The sequence below is a fragment of the Ammospiza caudacuta genome, chromosome 5, assembly GCF_027887145.1.
Source record: "Ammospiza caudacuta isolate bAmmCau1 chromosome 5, bAmmCau1.pri, whole genome shotgun sequence".
Classification (NCBI taxonomy): Eukaryota; Metazoa; Chordata; class Aves; order Passeriformes; family Passerellidae; genus Ammospiza; species Ammospiza caudacuta.
Genome location: NC_080597.1, coordinates 59,821,732 through 59,841,148, shown reverse-complemented (window position 1 = coordinate 59,841,148; position 19,417 = coordinate 59,821,732). Strand labels below are relative to the sequence as shown.

Sequence of the window (19,417 nt, the reverse complement as noted above, 5' to 3'; positions counted from 1 at the left end):
TAACAAAATATGTAATTTCAAGGAAGTATTAAAGTTCCTGTTGTCCAGATTTTAAAAACAGGATGAACCTTTAGGTAAGGTATTAAAAAAAAAAAAAAAGCAAGCAGAGATTGTAACATGGGAAATACTAACAGGAGTAACAAATCAGTCTTTGCAGTAATGTTTCCAACCATTAAAACAATCACGCTGCAAAAGCTAAGCAGAAAAAACCCAAGAAAATAAAATGTTACAAATCAGGCAGATTACCAAGTCAACAAAAGGCTTATTTCAATGCAATGCTATGATCATTAAAATCCTTTTCAATCCTGGAAGTAAAGACTGATATGGATTTCTCCATGACACTATCTAATTCTTCCTGGTAGGGTTTCCATTTTAGTAAATTCAGACTGACTGACACTATGATGACTGTCTTCTGTCACCAATAATCAATAATATGCATGGTACTGTTTTTAATTAGCCTTCCCCTAACAAAAGTTTGCATACATCAAAGGATATTACATTTTAATATCATAATTGTAATGAAAACATTAAAAAGGCTCTTATATTACAATCCACTTATTTGATGGGCTGTTGCCAATCCTGCTCTGGGTTTGCTATACAAACAGTATTGTCCTTATTAAGCCATTTTTAAGCTTGATTAAAGAGACAAATGAAAAGTTTTAAGATAGCATTCTGAAGACTTTCCAGTGTGTGAGTGTATGTGGAGGTGTGGACATAAGGACTAACAAGGAAAGAATCCCACAGTGACTCTAGAATATGATCAGAAATGCCCTCAGCTAAAGGCAATGGTACCAGCCTGCAGTCAGCCACTGCAAACTGTAGGCTACAAAGAGAATAACACTTTAAAACAAATTCAACTCTGGGCATGCCACTCCCAACAAAAGAAAGACCTACCCATCCCAGCCATCCTTATCACTACCAAAGACTTGAAGGCCATCATGATCATTGTACATTCAGACACAGTCAAACTAGGTTATGTAACTTCACATGCCCCTCAACAGAGCCTTTTACTGTAAAACAATTATGGCAGCACTCCCTTTATTAATTCTTCCAGTCTGTTTGCTACAAAGGAGGCTGATAACTAAGGAGCTTGAGCTTAGCAAGTTACTTTTTACAATCCAGTAATTTTTCAAGCATTTCCATATAGTGACTTACAGAGTTTTTCCACTCCACCCCAGGAGACCTTCCATTTGGATTATCAACACAATTTCAGATTTTTAAGAGAAAAAGGAGTATATTTACTCAAGGTTCTGAGAGATTTACATATAAGTATTCTCCTTCATTGTCATTTAGCTTACACTGCAAATATTCATTTGAGAGTGTTTGTTTTGTAACTCCTATATTTGCCTTTGATTTCCTACAGAAGAAAAATGATAAAGGTAGCATTGTCCTGAGTGACAAGCACCAAACTTTTCATCAGTGGTATTTATTAATCTTGTTCTCACTCTCACCAAGTTGATAAAAATATCTGCAGATTGAGGAGGAGTTTGGTCTTAGACTGTGCTGAAACAGAGCATGGTTTATGAAAAAGTGAATAGGGGAATTTAAGTTATCACAGTACATTTCACATGGCATTTGAAATGAAAAGCTAAAAAAAACCATTCTGCAAAGGACATCTCTTATGTCTCTGCAAAAATTACTTGTTATTCTTCAATATCCTGTCAGATTTATCTTTCAAGTGAGGTGTATAAACTGTTTTGTTTTCATCCTGCCACAAGCCAGAGACACATTACTCAAGTTATCACTCAGGCATCTAGCTAATGTGAGGCAGCTATCAGCAGAAACAAGTCAGATCACAGACTGAATTTTAAACAGGAAGACAGATCAAGTAATGACTGCTGCCAGAACAAGGGCACAGTTCACATTTCCAGTGGACTGTAAAAATGGAAAGAAGTACCTGTGTTAAGAGAATGTGCAAATAAGCCAAATGTGACTTCTTGGATGCTTATCTCTGCATACATTGGTTTTGTACATGCACACCTATGACAAAAGGGGCAAAACAGTATTTTTATTATTTCAATCAGTTTATGACTGCGCTGTCACCAAAATGGATATTTTGGCACTCTCAGTCCCTGGCAATGGTGGCTTCTCTTTGTCATTAAGTCAGTGCCAAGAAATGGTAGGGAGCCAGTTTTCAGCAACACAGTGGACAAAGCAAGCATGTGATTGCCTGACTGCTGAAGTTAAAAAAACAAGGGATACAGCAGAAACGTGCAACTATAGCAATGGAGACAGTTCTCTGAGATGACAGTCCAGCCCTATTCTAGTTTAAACATAAACTGTGAGTTTAATGACTCACTTAATTCACTTCAGATTAGAGTAAAAAATGTTTTATGAATCTGTAGAATAGTTACTAACAGTGGTGTCCTGGTTTCTGCTGGGATGGAGCAATTTTTTTTTTCTGAGCAGCTGTTACAATGATGTATTTTGATTTGAAGGTTGATAACACACTGAGTTTGAGTTGATGAGCAGTGCTGACAGTTAATTCAGGACTTTTCAGTGTCTCATGCTCTGCCAGTGAGCAGGAGCACAAGAAGCTGGGAGGGACCATGGCCAGCTGACCCAAACTGGCCAAAGGGATATTCCATACCATGGAGTGCCATGCCCCATAGATAAAATGATGGCAGCTGGCTGGGAGTGGCTGATCACAGGGCTGGGCATTGGTTAGTGGGTGCTATGCAACAGTATTGCACATCACTTGTTTCTCTTGGGTTTTATTCCTTTTTCACATTATTATTATTATATTTTACTTTTTTTCAATTGTTAAACAGTTCTTATCTCAACCCAGAGGTTTTACCTTTTTCCTATTCTCATCCCACTGTGAGGACCAAGGAGTGGGAAGTGAGAGAGTGGCTGGTTGGTACTTGGTTGTCAGCTGGGGTTAAACTACAGTAAGTGGGGAAAAAACCCCACTTACATATTTTTGACAAAAAAGGAATACTAAAGTGCAAAAGAATTTAGAGCTTCCAAGACATATTTCTCTCTTGCTTGTGGAAGTATGAAAAAAAAAGAACATGCAATCTATCAGCAGGAGTAATTTTCCTTAGCACCAAACCCCAAATGACAAGAGCTTACACCATCTATGAGACTCCAGTTTATACAGTTCATGTTTCAGAAGGTATAAGGAACAGGCATTATTTTAAGAAAGGAAAACCTCAAGGCTTATTTTAAACAAAACACACTCATATCTAGTCACAGATTAAGTGGTTCACAGGTGACCTTGTAACTTGCCAGAAAAAACTGAGGCAATAAAACCTAAGTGCTTTATGGTAGGAGCACTGATGTGCAAAAAAAGATCAGATATACTACACAATTTGGTTTCTGTTATATCATTACAAAACTATTTTCTCATGAATCATGAAACACCCAATGTTCTGTAGCTGCTACAGTAAGTGAAATTAAAGATCTCCCTTTGCTTTAAGGAAGTTACATTTTATAGAATCAGTAGATATAACTAAGATGGCCAAATAAAGAAAATCCATGAGACCTAACTCATCCTGCTTACAACTATTCCACAAGCTCATGATTTTGTTAGATCAAATGAGCCTTCTCTACAGTCATGGAGTGAAATTTTATGTCAGATACTAAGCTTCTTACACATACTGCCTCCTCATCAATACCACTGAATGACAACCCTCCTCTTCTCCCCTAAAGTCCTAAAGATCAAACTAAAAGCCTTTAATTAGTGGTTCATTTCCTTTACTTTTCCACTCTGTTTTTAAGTTTCTTCAAAAAAGCAGTCCACTCTCAAGAGGCAGAACTTAACCTTTTTCAATTAAAAAGGGAATTCTCAAACAATGAAGTCTGCTATCACTCTTAAATGCAGGGTTACTTCCATTTCTAATCTTCAGCTCAACTTCTATTTACATGGAAAATTTACTGCCTTGCAAATCACAGCATAACACAACCATTTTGAAAATAAAGAAATGCTAACTAAGAAGAAAAAAAGTAAGGCAAAGATGATCAGCCTAATACTTTTCCACAGGTCTCTCTCACGGCACTGAAAACTGTATTTATCAGGCAAAGTTTTAACTTCTCAACAGTGCCACTTTGTTCTTAGGCTGCATTTAAAACTTTCACTGACTACCTACATCAAGCAAGTTGGAATCCTTTTGTCCATATTAAATAAATGGAATCAGGAAAAGGTAATTTCCAAAAGAGAGCAGAAGTTTGGAAAACATGACAGAGGAACAAAGCTCAGTATAGTCCAAAGAGCAGCACAGCATGTCCACAAATGCACAAAATGCTGCCTCAGAACACAGAATTGTACATTTCAGACTGTAATATACCTTACAGTTCTGCTGAAACAAAAAGAAAGAAGCAGAACTTGCAAAAAAATATTCTAAAGCAATTAATTCTCTACTACGCATAGCTTGATGCAAAACCAAGCACATCAAAATGTAAGATGAAGTGCTCTCCTACAACTAGACCTGAAGGGCTGAAATTCAACCACTAAAAAACCTGGGAGCATTCAAACAATGACTGCACACAGTGAACCAGCACTTCCAAAACACTATTTAGTCTCATTTCCAGTTGTGACTTGAGCACTTACCCTGAAAACTGATGTTACTCTCCATTAAAATATATATACAGTAGAGGAAAATGTGTATTTTATTTTAAAAAAGCATTTTTTTTCTGGTAGGTTTCACTTCTCCAAGGAAGATGAGACTGGTTTTTCTGGGGAAGGGAAGAGGATGGAGATGTAGCATTCTTAGCTAATCTGCTCTCACAGAACATGTTCTGGGAATAAGAATGTTGGGACTGGTGAAACTCTGCCACCAGTGTGTGTCACATATACTACAACACGTACAACTTTGTAACTTACGGAAATGGGGCAATACATTGAATGAAGAGCATAGTTTCATATGTGTCAAAGACTTCCTCCAAGAGTGTTCATTTCTATTTGTTTTTTGTTTTAAGGATGGCTGGTGTCTCCAACATGATCCAAATTAATTACTTCAAATGTAATTGTCTTTCTGCGTTCCAAAATGATCATTTAATTGAATTCCATTCCATGTTGAGGATAATAGAAAATAATTAGGATCCAAAGAGATAAATACCCAGCATGATATTAGTTAATATGAGAACCTGGAAGACAGTGAAAAAGTCATTAAGTCTCTCTGAAAGGAAACAGAGCTTTCAATTAAATAAGCCATCCTTACAGCAGTGTCCAGAGACAGTGAGAATGACACAAGTGTCCTATGTATTCTATCACTAAAACCTAAGGTTTCTATAGGGACTATCTAAGTAAGTTTCACTTTGATTCAGACCTTTGTCTTGAAAAAGAAAATACTGAAAGTCATTGAAAACACAGAATACAACCTCCATGTGCATGATAAGCATCAAGAACACAGTTTAGAAATGTAGCTAAAAATACCTCCAGTAAGAGTAAGAAAGGAGATGCCAGCCACTGATTTAGGGGGATTTATACATACAGATAAGCACACACAGGATAAGGGAATACTTGAAGGTAATAAATCATCAGAAGTTACTGCATCCATTAAGCTTTTTTTTCACATGTAAGAGCATAGGACCCTAAGAGAAACCCTCTAAATGTTACTTCAAACGGTAAATTCTGAAGTGCAGTAGGAGTATTAAACACAATTCTTCTTTTCATAGTACACAGATGAATATCAGAGCACAGCAAAGCTTCCAGTACTTAAAACAGTCTTCAGTATGCAGACAAAATGGAAGACAGTTACTCAAAGACTACAAAGCCTGGTGTGAAGAATCCCCTTGGAAATAAAGCTTTTAAAAACTCGGTCATGGCTAAAGGCAGCAAAGATAGCTCAGTATGAGCTCATGATGTGGCACCTACACACTAAACAGCAGTACCTATCAAGATCCTAACCAGAAAATCTTAACCTTTAAAGGTTTAAGTGACACAGAACAAATACAGTTTGGTGGCTCAATAAATGGCCTGTTTGATAGGCTCCAAAAGAATGCCAAAGAATTCATCTTGTAACTACTAATTTTCTTCAAATCTGAGAATAAGAAGTGTCTCTGGTAAATCAGAGGAGGCTCTAATACAACAGCAAAATCTGATTTACACAACAGAAAGGAAAACTAATCAGAATTTAATAACCACAGCTTCCATAAGATAAGGATCATACATTGCTCTGTATTACAACAGGATCTCTGTACTGCAGAATGAGTGTTCGGGGCATTTCAAAGCATGTTGTGGGAGGCAACCTTAGTGAAGGAGTTTGAAAACACTCCAGAAAACTCTGAAACGAAAAGAGAGCATACAAGAAGAAACATTTCTCAAAAAAAAAAAAACCCACATTTACAACTTCTAAGACAGTATCAGCTGTTCCAGTGGTGGACTGATAGACTGAGGCAGTAGAGTAGAAAATGCCATTAAAAAGTGCACACTCAAAATCTAAAAAATTCAAAACTAACTTTACAAACTGAATTCCTGAATCAGCTTTGGTTTATACAGTTTATGACACGTAAAACAGATGACTGCAAAATATAAGCTTTAAGTGCCTGAATCACATACAGACCAATGGCATGTCATTCAGGATCCAGAAATGACTATAGAAAGCCAGTAATATTTAGGACCATTTACTTCTAATTACCTTGGCAAAAATTACTTAAGAGGATTTAAGATCAGAATCTTTTTTCCAAACATTTTTTACTGATTTATGCCGAAACAGTTAAGAACTTTAAGAAAGAAAAAAAAAAATTTAAACTTTTTCCATTTGAAGATTTTTACTTTCTCACCTACAAAATTCTGATATAAATGAAAAAATCTTTAGAGATTTCTTAAAGACTTAAATCAATAATTCACAAGTTGCATAACGAAAAAGCATTATAATTATTTATCAATACACTGCATGAAAATCCTAGTGCTTAGGAGTCTTTCAGAGCAGGCCAGCAGGACCTGACACCTACAAAGAAAGGCTGCTCCATTTCCTAAACCGAGATGTTCCTGAATGGAACTAACTTTTGAAAATCCTGTAGCTAGTAATTTCACACAGAGCTTTTATCAACTGAGATTTTTCTTCATTGAAAGTAAGGGTTTCCCTATAATTGTGAGAACACAACTTTTAGGTATGCTATCCAATGAAAAGGGAACAGACAGACAGAAAACCCCTGAGCTCTCCTATGTAAGGAGGTCAAGCAATCTGATTCTATTAAAAATAAATAATTTAGCATTTACTTGCCTTTTACAGCTGTTTAGGAAAATTGGTGCATAATTTGTTCCTCTTTCTAAGATAGGGAACAGAAAATGAAACTGAAGTTGCTACTTGAAAGAAAGATCAAGGCAGAGATCTGCCACTCCTGAGATGACATACAGGAGACCACAGTAAAATGTAAATCTTTTAATGACTTCAGTAAATTACTCAGCTGCATTCCCAGTCCTAATTTTCCTTGTTTACCTTGAGAGGTACTTCATGCAGGGAGCTTACAACTTCCTGTGATTCAGTATAAAAGATCCAGTGCTTTGCAGCCTCTGCAAGCCTTCTATGACAGCTTGCAGAGTACTTGAGGAAGTGCATGACCTGAGTCCTTTGAGACTGAAACTTCTTATTAAAAATTTATTCCAGCCTAGCAAAAATCAACAGTGCTTGCTATCCTAAGATTTTCTTTCTGGCTTCATTGACAGGATCTGGAAAGACCAAATGAGATGTTTCACTGCTCATGCAGTCAACCTGACAGTGCATGAAGCATCCTCAAGTGAAGATAATCAAGAGCTATTAAAATACCAGCCCAGATTTGCTATTTTTAGGCAAAACTGAACAAAAGAGTTAAAATAAGGCTGACTTGCATGTTCGTATCTTTGTATCTCTAATCAGATGAATCTATAGTTGCTTTTTTCCCCTCAGACATGAAGTATTTTTATCTTCAACACAGAATATTTTTGGAGAACTCAGGAGTTAGCCATGGTTATCAACTGAAGGTTAATTCTCAGCATCTGCTTTTGTCTCCATTTTTTTTCAATGCCATGCTGTTAGGAAGTAATTTCTGAGCATTATGAAAGCTTTGGAGGGAAGGGAAAAAGGAAAAGTCAAGGAAGAAAATAGAATAAAAAGGAGGAGAAGAGAAAATGCAATTAAAGTGGGAACATTACCACATTAGGATAGCATGGTCTGATAGCATGACCAATGACCACTGTAACAAAACAAAGCAACTTTGCTCCAATTTTACCTATTCTTGAATATTACACGTTTCTTTGTGTTAAGAAAGAAAAAATCTTCTTAATGTGTACCCTTCCTCTGTGCATGCCAAAGAAATTTCATCTGGGTACTACAATGAGAAACACAGCAGAGAGCTATTCAATTTAAACTATCCCCAAATACTGGGCTGTGGGTATGATACAAAGGACAAGTGCACGCTACCATAATTACTCTTTATGAAGGGCATTCCTCTATGCAGGCAAATGCATATTCTAATCTCTTCTAACTGAATGGAAAAAAGGGAAAATAAAAAAATCCACCACAAACCATAAATCCACACACAAACCTTCTCTGAGAGACATTAACCTGCAGTCAATCACACTGTGTAATCTGTCCCACTCTCTCCACTCACAGCAGAAAGGGCCACAAGTGACTGAACCTGCCAGGTTCAGTGCCTGATGCTGCTGTTGGAGCCACTGGATGAACCTTTTCTATTGTCCACCTCTTAAATCAGACTGTGGGTGAGTATGTGGGGGCTGGACTGGATAACCTTGAAAGGCCCCTTCCAACCCAAACTATTCTATGATGTTCCAACAGCCAGGCTCACTTGATCCACGTTGATACACTGTATGTCTGGGAAGAGGGACTTCACCATGTCTAAGCCTGTGAATTTGAAGGTGAAGGTCATCTACACTAAGCCACAGCACCATGGCAAGTATCTTCTTAAATAAATTAAAACATAACTTACAAAAAATACAGCGTGGATCTCCAAATTCACTAACTTTTTAGCTATTTTCAATAAATCCCACAGCTCTGTTTACCATCTGTACCACACAGAAAAAAATAGTCTTAAATGTCACAAATGAAGCACATAGGGGATTATGACATTTAATTTTTTACAAAGCCAAACCTGGGCCAAGAAATGAGCTAAGTATTAAAAAAAAAGAGAAAAATAAAAAAAAGCAGCACTAGAATACAGTAAAAGGCTCCACAATTCCTACAGCATCAAGAAAAACAGAAGGGCTTCCAGAAATATTTGTTTATTATTACAGAAGATTTACTTATAATCATCTTGGAAAACACAGCAATTGTACATTGGGTGCTAATAATTATTATCTTAAAAATAACCCAAAAGACTTTACTTTCAAAGATATTAACATTTTAAAGACCCCAAAAAAAATTTCCAGAATACTAATGTATAATGTACCTTATGTATACACACATCTCACAAGCCCTAAAAAAAGCACCACATTGCCATTTATCCAGGAGTTCATCAACCCCCACCACTCTCAACTATGTTGCTTAAAATTCCCCTTATTTTAATAACATAAATAAAGAACTAGGAAAAGGATTTTTCATCGTCAGGAAGTCAACACGATGATTATTTATATGAAATAAAACCAGAAGGAACGTTTATGTTCTTAAAACACTTTGTGAGTGCTGATTGGCATAAAATAGCTTCCTACCCCCTCTTTCTGCCTTATGCACTTATTTTGTTCTATGTGTATTACAAAACCCCTCCTCTATCTCTCAAAATGTCCCCAGAAATTAAATTGGCAGAAATTTTCATAGGCCTGGCAGAACTCCTGGCTTAAGTGTGCGTGGGCCAAGAAGAAATTAAGAAATGCAATGGGGTTCTTTTTTCTTTTCTTCCTCCTAATTTCATTAATTTGCTTTATTTTCTTAGTAAATGGTCCTACATTTCCCATTGGCCTATCAACCTACTAGAAGACCAATTAACCAAACATATTTTGACAACTGAACAGTCAGACTCCTGTACTCCCCATGTCTCTACACTGACAAATTTAACAAACCAGAGAATAATTCCTTTTAGGCCTTTATAACCTCCTTAAAATCTCTAATACTTTGTTTGCAAATACACCTTAACATTTTTTATGTTTCCAAACCTCCTGGAGTCAGGCAGCTGAAGTTCTTGAACACCACTAAAGTGCTCAAATAATTAAATTTCAAATCAGACTTCACATGAAACAACCACTATGCATTTCAATACAACAAGCCAGGACTGTGGATCTGTAAATAGATTTAGTCAAATTGTTGCACCTCATTCATGAATATAAATTTTTTATACACACACACACACATACACACACACAAGTACTGTCATTCCTGTCTGTGCTAACCACAAGAGAAATTATACCAATTTGGGGCTTTTTTCACTGAGGAACCTTTATTTTAGTTTTTTATTTACTTCAAAGACGTAAGTTTCTTAGATATGCATGTTTTACTTTCACTTCCTCCATTTAGTGAATGGTAATGAACGCCGTGCATATGAAGCCTGACTTTTAGCCAAACGGGCCTGTGTTCCAGAGATGCAAATATTCATTAGAAATCAAGTACTCAAGAATTAAAAAAATGAACTGTGCTCCATTTCACTCCAGACACAATGTCTACCCTTATCATATCAAATTAAGTAATAGCAGTCCTCACTACAATATTAAATTCTACCAAATGCAAATGGAATTTGTATACAGGTTACTTGCCATCATTTTGTAATAGCTGAGCAAAAACAAAACCCAACATTTACTAAGAGATTTAATAAGGAATCTTTGTTGTATACTGATAACTGTACGTGAAGGATGTATTAAGAAATGATAAATTCCCTCACTCTGTGCTTTTTACTGTGTGAATATTCCACTTCAGGGATCCATATTCTAAATCTGTATTCTAAATATTCATCTAAACATGAGTTTCAGTACCTTGAAAAACTCTGTGTAGCTGGAAGCAAAAATATGAAGTAAATTATATATGTCACTGAAATTTCCTACTACTGCATTTGGACAATAAATAATAGAAACACAACATACTGCACTATAATAATCACTGTCTGAAATCCTGATTCTATGGTAAGTTACAGTGGTTGTTTTAGGATAGAGTATTTTAAATACTTAGTTTCTAATTAAAATAGAGAGTACTGTAACAGCAACTAGGAATTTTAAAACCTAAATTTACAAAAACTTAGAGATGACTAATAAGACCAAGTACACAGGCAAATTTCATCTGATCATAAGTTAGCATTTTACAATGTTAAAAAGGGTTTCTTGAAACAATAATTTGTTCCATCTGCTATCTTACTAATACACAACTGATACAGGCAGATTTTTAATGGTCAGTAAAATCTACCTTTTATTCACTAATCAATTTCATTTTTCTGTGATATAATAACTTCACAAAATATTTCCCTGACAAAAATGATTCATCTCAGTAACAAAAGAGCAAGGTAAGTATACAATGGGTATTTTGAAAGGTCATTAAACTTGTCACAGTTAAGACCTGACATGCCCAACCTTCAAGAATCACACATCAATCGCTGATGTCACCAAAATTTCCTAGGTAAACCAACAATCTTCTTTTGGAAATTGTTGCTAGATACCATATGAAGCAAACTCAAAATACATCAAATATGTATAGGAAATTTTTAAACATGTCTCCACTATGCAGCTGTCAGTTTCAACACAGCAACTACAAAGACAGATGTATTCTGTGATAATGTAGAACACTAGAAAATTTAAATTTAAGATTACACTACTCTCCTGCTTCATATATTTTAAAGATTCACATATGAAAGGTCACAGTATGGAAATGAACTGCTTTCAGTTCCCTTTAAAGGCTTACTCTCATTGTTCCATAGTCCCCTACTTCTGAAAAAGAGCTGGCATTTCAGTAACCTTACCTATGAAAACCAACAGCATGTGGGACACCACACTTACACAGGAGTGTGTCAGTGGATTCCATGTGTCCTTCTTGAAAATAACTAGAAAAACATCAACCCCAAATGTAAGTCAGTCTATGAGGATAAGGAAACAACCAGATAGGTGTGGTTTCACTCAACTAAATAAACTTTAAAGTCTTCCTTTGAATTTTGTCATGTAAGAAAACAGGAGTGACAAGAAAGGAGGAAACACTGAAGAGAATGCAGAGTAAGGGACAGAAACAAGACATCCTTCAATAATGTCAAAAACCCTCATACTGGCTATGAATAGGTAAGAAAGAAAAAATATGTGACAGTGCAGCTCTCAACCACCTAAAAATTTCAATCCTTGGCATATTAAGTGGTTCTTTTTTATTATTTTTTCTGTATTTGGTAAAATTAAGGATAGCTAATATTCGCACCATTCAAAGAAAACTGTGCAACAATAATTCATTTTCAACTGCAGGGATTTCCCCCAAAGCTGATAACTCAGTCAATGAACACAAGAAGCCTGTTGCATGCCTTTTCCTATGATTAGATGGCTTTGGAAGAAAAAGCTCTGCTGGATTCTACTGAATAAAAGCATTCTTACCTACAGCACGAGACTAAATTTTGTAAAAATAACCAAAGAGAAAGGATGTATTGCTATATACATCATCTAATGTATTTTTATCATAATACAGACATTTACATGAATCAATACCAGCTGCATGCACAAAGAAATCTCAACTGTTTTTAAATCTTGGTAAGCATCTGACATTTGTGCTGGTTTCCTGCTGAACTGCAGCTCAAGATAGCTGCCAACTGCAAATTAGTTAAATTAGTGTGGAGACAAATTTGGAAATAACATGAGGAATAAAATTTCCTCTGTGAAAGCAAAATGTTTACTTGCCAACAGGCAAACTAATCAAAGGAATAAGATCTGATAAACTGCCACATCTGTATGAACCATATATGCTTAAAACACAAGATACTGTTAAAGAATCATAGAACATTTTCAGGTGAATATTAACTGGCCAAACTGTTTCAATTCACTCTTCTTGAACAAGTACAAATTCTAACTATAAATGCCCCCTAAGTATTAGTTCCACATAAATTTAACTCTCTTTATATCTTTACTAGCTTCAGAAAAAGACTACATAATTTTGGTTTAAATTAACAATAGAAAAACTTTTTAACTTCTGGATTTTATTCCTGTGACTAGGTTGTTAAGTTTTGAAGACAGTCAAAAGCATATTTGCTCTACATACACCTAACTCCCCAGAAAGAAGGAAAAATGGCTGAATTTAAATGTATTCAGAAATCTGGTGGGTTTTGGTTTCGTATCTGCCTTTTTTCCCCTTTAAGAATTAAGTTAGTTTTCATACAAAATTAAAACCTTTTCTTCCCCTATAGAAAAAAATCCACAATGTTTAACCCAAAAATTTCAAGAAATTAGGACTAATTCCCAGTGTGATCTAGCACAAAATAATTCATTGTGTATGATAAAATGCAATCTATGTCCAGGTACATAATGAAATTATCTAGGTTATATACTGGCAAATTAAGATATTTGGAAACCAAGGTTTTTATTTTATTAATAAAGATTAACTGATTTGTATTATCACACTGCCTTCACTTGGTACTTACTTCAGAACTAAAGTACCAGATCTAATCTGCATGCTCTTTCCAAGCTCTTAGGAAAATGAATGCAAGTTGGGGCTTTCTAAACAGGCAAACAGAACCAAACCCCCAAAATATAAATGAAAAACAATTCCCCTCACTGCATCTTACATAAAATCTTCTCATATTATGATTCCAGCATTAGAATCATTAGTGTCTTCACGTGATCATTCAAAAAAAAAAACCCAGCCAACCAACCAACCAAAAAAGTGCAATGCCCCACACGTCGAAAAATTCCGTTATTCAAAACAAACAAATTTCCCCCAAACAAAAAAGAAACAACCTAAAAATCAACAATACTTCCCTTTTCCCCCAAATAAAACTCTCTATCCGTCCCCCAGCTTTTGAAGTACATCTTCACACCTTATGTTCAAATTAAACTCCTATCTTTTTCATTCATAGAGGCAAATCCCCACATGCTGTTTTCATACCTGCATAAGGGTTCCCAACATGACAATGAAACAGATTATTTATTTCAAAGGTAATATTAAAGTCATAGCAATGGCCATGGATGACATTAAGGAAATATCCATAAGTAATTTCCTGATGCTGCTTTTCTTCCTCAAAGGTTTTGTATGAATTTCTCAAATAAATAGAACTATGGTGTGCTAAGAAAAGATATAATTAATGTCTTGAGAGATATAATTAATGTCTTGAGCTGTTTGTTCTGCCCTAATGTATCAAGATAACATTTTCTTTCAAATATCCTTTAGAGAAGTCTCATTAAGAGCATAATCTCACCTTCAATTCTACTGAAAGTGCACAGACTAAAAATAAAAAACACATGAAGTGTCATTATATGTGGGGGTTTTAACATTTCCATAAAATACATGGATATACAAAGTGCCTCATACACAGTCATCAGTTTCATAATATAAAAATATGCTTGGAGTAACACTCAGCAAAATGAAATCATACATGGCACAGGTATTTTTCACGCTCCTGCTTACAAGCCTTCCAGTTTTGGCATCACATGTCAAGTTTCCACGTAGTTCTAAGAGGGAATTTGCAAAAAAGAAGCCAATTCATCTTTCCTACAGGTTTCATATACACCAATATGTGTACTTAAAAACTGCATCATGAAACTAAAGGACCCAAACCTGGTTCTGTAAGTCTAATTGTCAAGGGCCAACACAAAAATGAGTAATAATTTTTTGAACTGTAACTACTCAACTGCGAGGACAACCTGTTTCAAGTGCTAAAATCTGAAGATTAACAATCACATGTAGGTAAAAACTAACAGGTATGTTAACTTTCCAGATGTATCCATTCAAATAAGTTTTGTAAACATTTACCTGTATCCAAGCGCTTTACAGGGGACTCATCATCAACCTCAGAATCTCCACATGCACTCCTTGATCTTTTCCTTGGGTGCAGAAGTGTCTCCAACCTTGGAAGGACTACAGACAAAAAGGTTTTGGTCCCTAGCTGTGGAGAAGTTGGCTGGGTTTCAGTGTTCTTTGCAGACTTTTGGGGGCTTACACTTTTCGATTTGCAGAAGAGAATGGATGTACGTCTGTTTACATCAGTTGATGACTCAGCTACAGCAGAAACAGTCGACTCATTGAGATTACTGTCAAGTAAGTGTTCTGGAGTGTGTCCATTTATTTCTTTCTGAATGGAAGTGCTATATAATTCATTATCAAATTTTACTCTTTTGTAAAGCTTACTCTGCTCTGGATTGAGTTCTACTGGTTTGAGGGTTGGTGGTTCTGAATTAGTCTCCAAGTTTGAAGGAAGAGGTAATGCATCTGATGGTTCAAGTTTAGGGGGAGATTTATCTCCTGAAAAAATTATAAATAGAGTGTGATTTTTGAAAACCTGTAGTTATAAAGTCTATTATAAAACTCACTATAAATGTGCAGCCCACCAAATAAATTGTTGTCTGGAAACAAAGCATAACATTTTAAAACCAAAACTTGTCTAGCAACAATCTGTCCTAGTTAGTAGTTCCTACTTTTATACTGGGAATGCAACAGGGGTAGAAAAGAAGACATCTATAGTTGGTGTTAACAATTTATACCTGGATAAGTACTTGCTTCTTCTCATGCAGTTATGTTAGTTTCATTAACTAAAAACTACTGACATTTTTTCATTAGGAAGTTGGGGTGGTGGATGATTATCTGTTAAATGCAATTATACTGCCATTCGAGTAAAATTTTTTGTAAGATACGTTTTTATCTATTTCACCTTATCAATATTCAGTTTACCTGCCTATGAAAAATTTTATTAGCTAATCAATTAAAAAAAAGGTACTTGTAACCTGTTCTACTTGAGTGAACTAAAACGTGTTACAAAACCTATACAAGGGCATGATTTGTAAAACCTTTTTACAGTTGTGACCATCTGTTTAATCTAGGAAAAAGTAATAAAATGGAGAAGAAAAACCCAACATCCCCAAAATCATGCAGCTTGATTAGCCTCTACTCAAAAAATAACACACTTGATAATGCAGATTTGATATGAGAAACCAGAAAAACCACCCTCCAACATTTTTCTCCCCTTCTCCCCCACACTTTAATATTGTTTAGTATGATCATGTCCCACTCAATTCCACTAAATCCATGCTAGGAAAAGACAATTGAGATATGACAGTGAGGTACAAAAGTAGTTTCAGTTTTTCATCACAAGTAATGGGAAAGAAAATAAACATTCCACTATTGCAGCATTCCCTAATACAACTAGGATGTCCTAACCCACAATTATCAACTCAAAAAGATGCTAGAATCTTTCCAGTTTCCAAAAGAGTCTTTCAAAATACAAGAAAGGAAATACTTATTCTAGAGTAACTACATAACACTAATGTACTATTTATGCTAAATAAATATTTTGTTTTATATTTTATTTTATGTGATTTATTTTATCACATAAAATATTTAATATTAGTCAAATTTTCTATGCCACCTGAAAAAAGGTGTAAAATCCCAAAGTGTTTAAGTTCTCTATTTGCAGTTTATTTTGTTTGGTTTTGGCCCAGAAATATTTACTTGGAAATCAACGATTTCTAAGTGTAAAAAAAAATCTTTACCCTGTTGTTTAAGGTTTAATGAAACAATAGCAGAGTCCATATTAAAAATACCTGATTTTAAAATACAGTGTGACTGTGCTTACATCTTTTGCAGGCACACAGGTATTAGAATTGGTAACTAGTATTTCAGGAAGACTGTAGAATTAAATGTAGTCAGAAAAGCACATTTAGACGATCAGCCATTAAAAAATCCTGTGCTTTAAAATCTCCATGGTGACTTCCTTTGTGAACAAATTCTGATTTTCTTACAACTAATCAGAAAATATTTGCAGAAAGATTAAAGAACCACTTGAGAATTATTTAGAAATAAAACCTAAATTTCATGGGATTATTCTGGTACTATATTTTTCACATGATCAAAGACTGAAAACAGAACTGCAAGAGGGTAATTCAGAGTTCTATCAAAGTCAGCTCCTCCAGAGATCCTGGGCACAGGATTTTTCTTTTTATTTTGGGGCAATTTGTTTTCTTTACTCCTGTACGTACTTTCCTTTTAAGAACTGAAATTTGAACTAATTATTATTACTCTCCACTAGATCAGAACCATAACAACCATACCAATCAAACCTGGATCATGTCTTTCATCATGTTTTATTTTAAAAGCCTACCCTAAATATAAGAAAACCACTACTGTTCACTTTGGACTACTTTTTTCACAAAAATCTGCTGAAGTGAAAGGCTGTGGCACCAAAATGTTAAGCTACAAATAAAAAAAAGGTTGTGGATTCATTAGATGCCAAACCCCACATTCCTAAGAAACTGTATTTAATACCATCATCACTTAAAGATCAAAAAAATTCCCAAATTTAAAAAATCCAAACCATTAAACATTTTGAGAACACTTAAAAACTCAGAACAGGAAAATGTGCTGATTCATGTACACTTTTTCTACCAATGCTCAAATCTCCAGCAAGTGCTGTTTGGAACTAAACACTAAGTTGCTGTTTGAATGGCAGTTAAGGACAATCATTTAATTGACTTCACCTTTCAAAAATTTTGATAGCATCAAGCCACAACAAATAGAGATTTCCTTATTTATTACCATGCTTCCACTTTCCCTTGAGCTCTTTCCTCCTCCTATTCAAGGCACTTATTCAAAAATGAAATACATCTCTTAACTCTCCTAAAGAAAAAGTTTAGTTCCTTAGAGCTAATCATGAAACAAAGTCAACAGAATTCTTATTTGAGTGACATTTTTTCTTTCCATCATTTTAAAATGAGCAATAAAAATCTCAGAAATTCGATTTAAAAGCTAAAAATGCAAATATTAATTTAATTAAAATATTAAGTTAGTCCTTCCAGCACAGTGCTCTCACTGAATTCAATGGCAATTAGCCAAAAGTAGACACAGTCTGAGACAACTGTTTTGAGGAGGAAGAGAAGCAAAAGGGGAAGAGCTAGGCAGATGTGGCTGACTTGATTCTACAACGTGAAATTTGTTAAGTCTTATCAATAGTTAGCTTTATTTAAAAGAGATAAATAAATAAACAAATAACCCCAAAGCCTACCCACCCTCCTCCCTAGAGTCTGGAGTAGTGAATAAAAAAGGCTACAAACACAGTAGAACAGCCAGAGTCTTCATTACCACTGACCTAGGCTCACATGATCCCTAATACATATTTTGACATTTAAGTGTGTTTCCAAAAGTAAAAAGATATTTTCCACTCAGGCATTTCCAACTGCTTTTCATCTGATATTGTTTGCACTTTCATTTTTTAACACCTAAGTTTTTAAAGCCTTGCTACCATGAAAAGTAATGGAAGGAGGTTTTCTTCAGAAGATCATCCTACTTTCAAAATATTTGTTGTGATTAGGCAGCTATTTTCGTATTTTCAAACTATTATTTTAATTTTAAAATCAGTATTTTAAATTTAATATTAGTTAATCAAATTCTTTAATTCACACTACTACTCACATAACAGCACCTGACTGAAGCAGCTCAGACCAGTACTCATTTAAACCTGGTTTACAATCTTACCTTCTTCTTCTCCGTCTTGTTCTAATGCTGCACTTTCTTCCTCGAAACTTCCAATACCTGACTCTATTTGAGGAGCTTGGTTGTGCTGCTGACTGAGTTTGTTGCGAATAATGCTGATTTCTTTCTTTAACAGCTTTGCTCTTTTGCTCCTTGACCCACTGGATTTCATTGCACAGGTGAGATCAAGTTTTTCTAGCAGCTCTCTCAGCTGTTCTTCCAAGGACATATGTGCTCTGTTTGCAGGATTCAGTAACCTATCCACTGAAGTCAAAACACGTACAATTGAAAACGTGTTAGCATTTCCCAGAACATCCTCAGAACAGTAATACAACAAAAGGAAAAAACTGAATTTGCATGCCAAAATAAAAAATACTGTCAAAAAACTATTTAGATCATAGCCAGAAATACTGAAATTAATTCCTACTATACAGTTACTATTTTTCTTAATCAGCATTTTGATCAAAAACTAAGCAGTAGAGCAAAGAAATAAAAGGTCAGAAGAAGACATAATTAACTCTTCCCACTTTAACAGATTAATTGCTTCTTGTTAAAGAAAAGGACAAAATTATGGTTATAAAAGAACCATATTATTATGTGTTTATTATATAACATATAATATGTGTAAATTATATAACACATATAATTATGTGTTAATTATTCTCCACTGCCAAACCTTAGAAAACTCATGTGTACGTCAAAAAAACCCTATTTAATTCTTAGTATTACAAATGTGCTCAATTTATCAAGTAGGTTACTCAGGAATGTGCTGAAGTTTATGAACACTGGTATTCATTTCCCATGCCTTACAAGCATATATGATCATGTGAAAGAAAGCACTCAACTTAAAAACCTTTTCCATGTAAATTGTTGAATTAGGGTCTGACACTGCCAAAATCAGAATCCAGATAGCACTGATG

At 35.0% G+C, this 19,417-nt stretch overlaps 1 protein-coding gene across 1 annotated transcript in view; it reads right to left on the bottom strand.

Annotated features, from left to right (window-relative positions):
• BRD1 (bromodomain containing 1) overlaps positions 1–19,417 on the bottom strand; it is a 58,349-nt gene that overhangs the window by 10,680 nt on the left and 28,252 nt on the right. Inside the window, exons 7-8 of the mRNA XM_058804834.1 lie at positions 18,501–18,761; positions 14,790–15,278 (exon numbers count right to left, since the gene is read on the bottom strand). Of these exons, the coding sequence (XP_058660817.1) occupies positions 14,790–15,278; positions 18,501–18,761 (750 nt within the window). The remainder of the gene's footprint in view (positions 1–14,789; positions 15,279–18,500; positions 18,762–19,417) is intronic.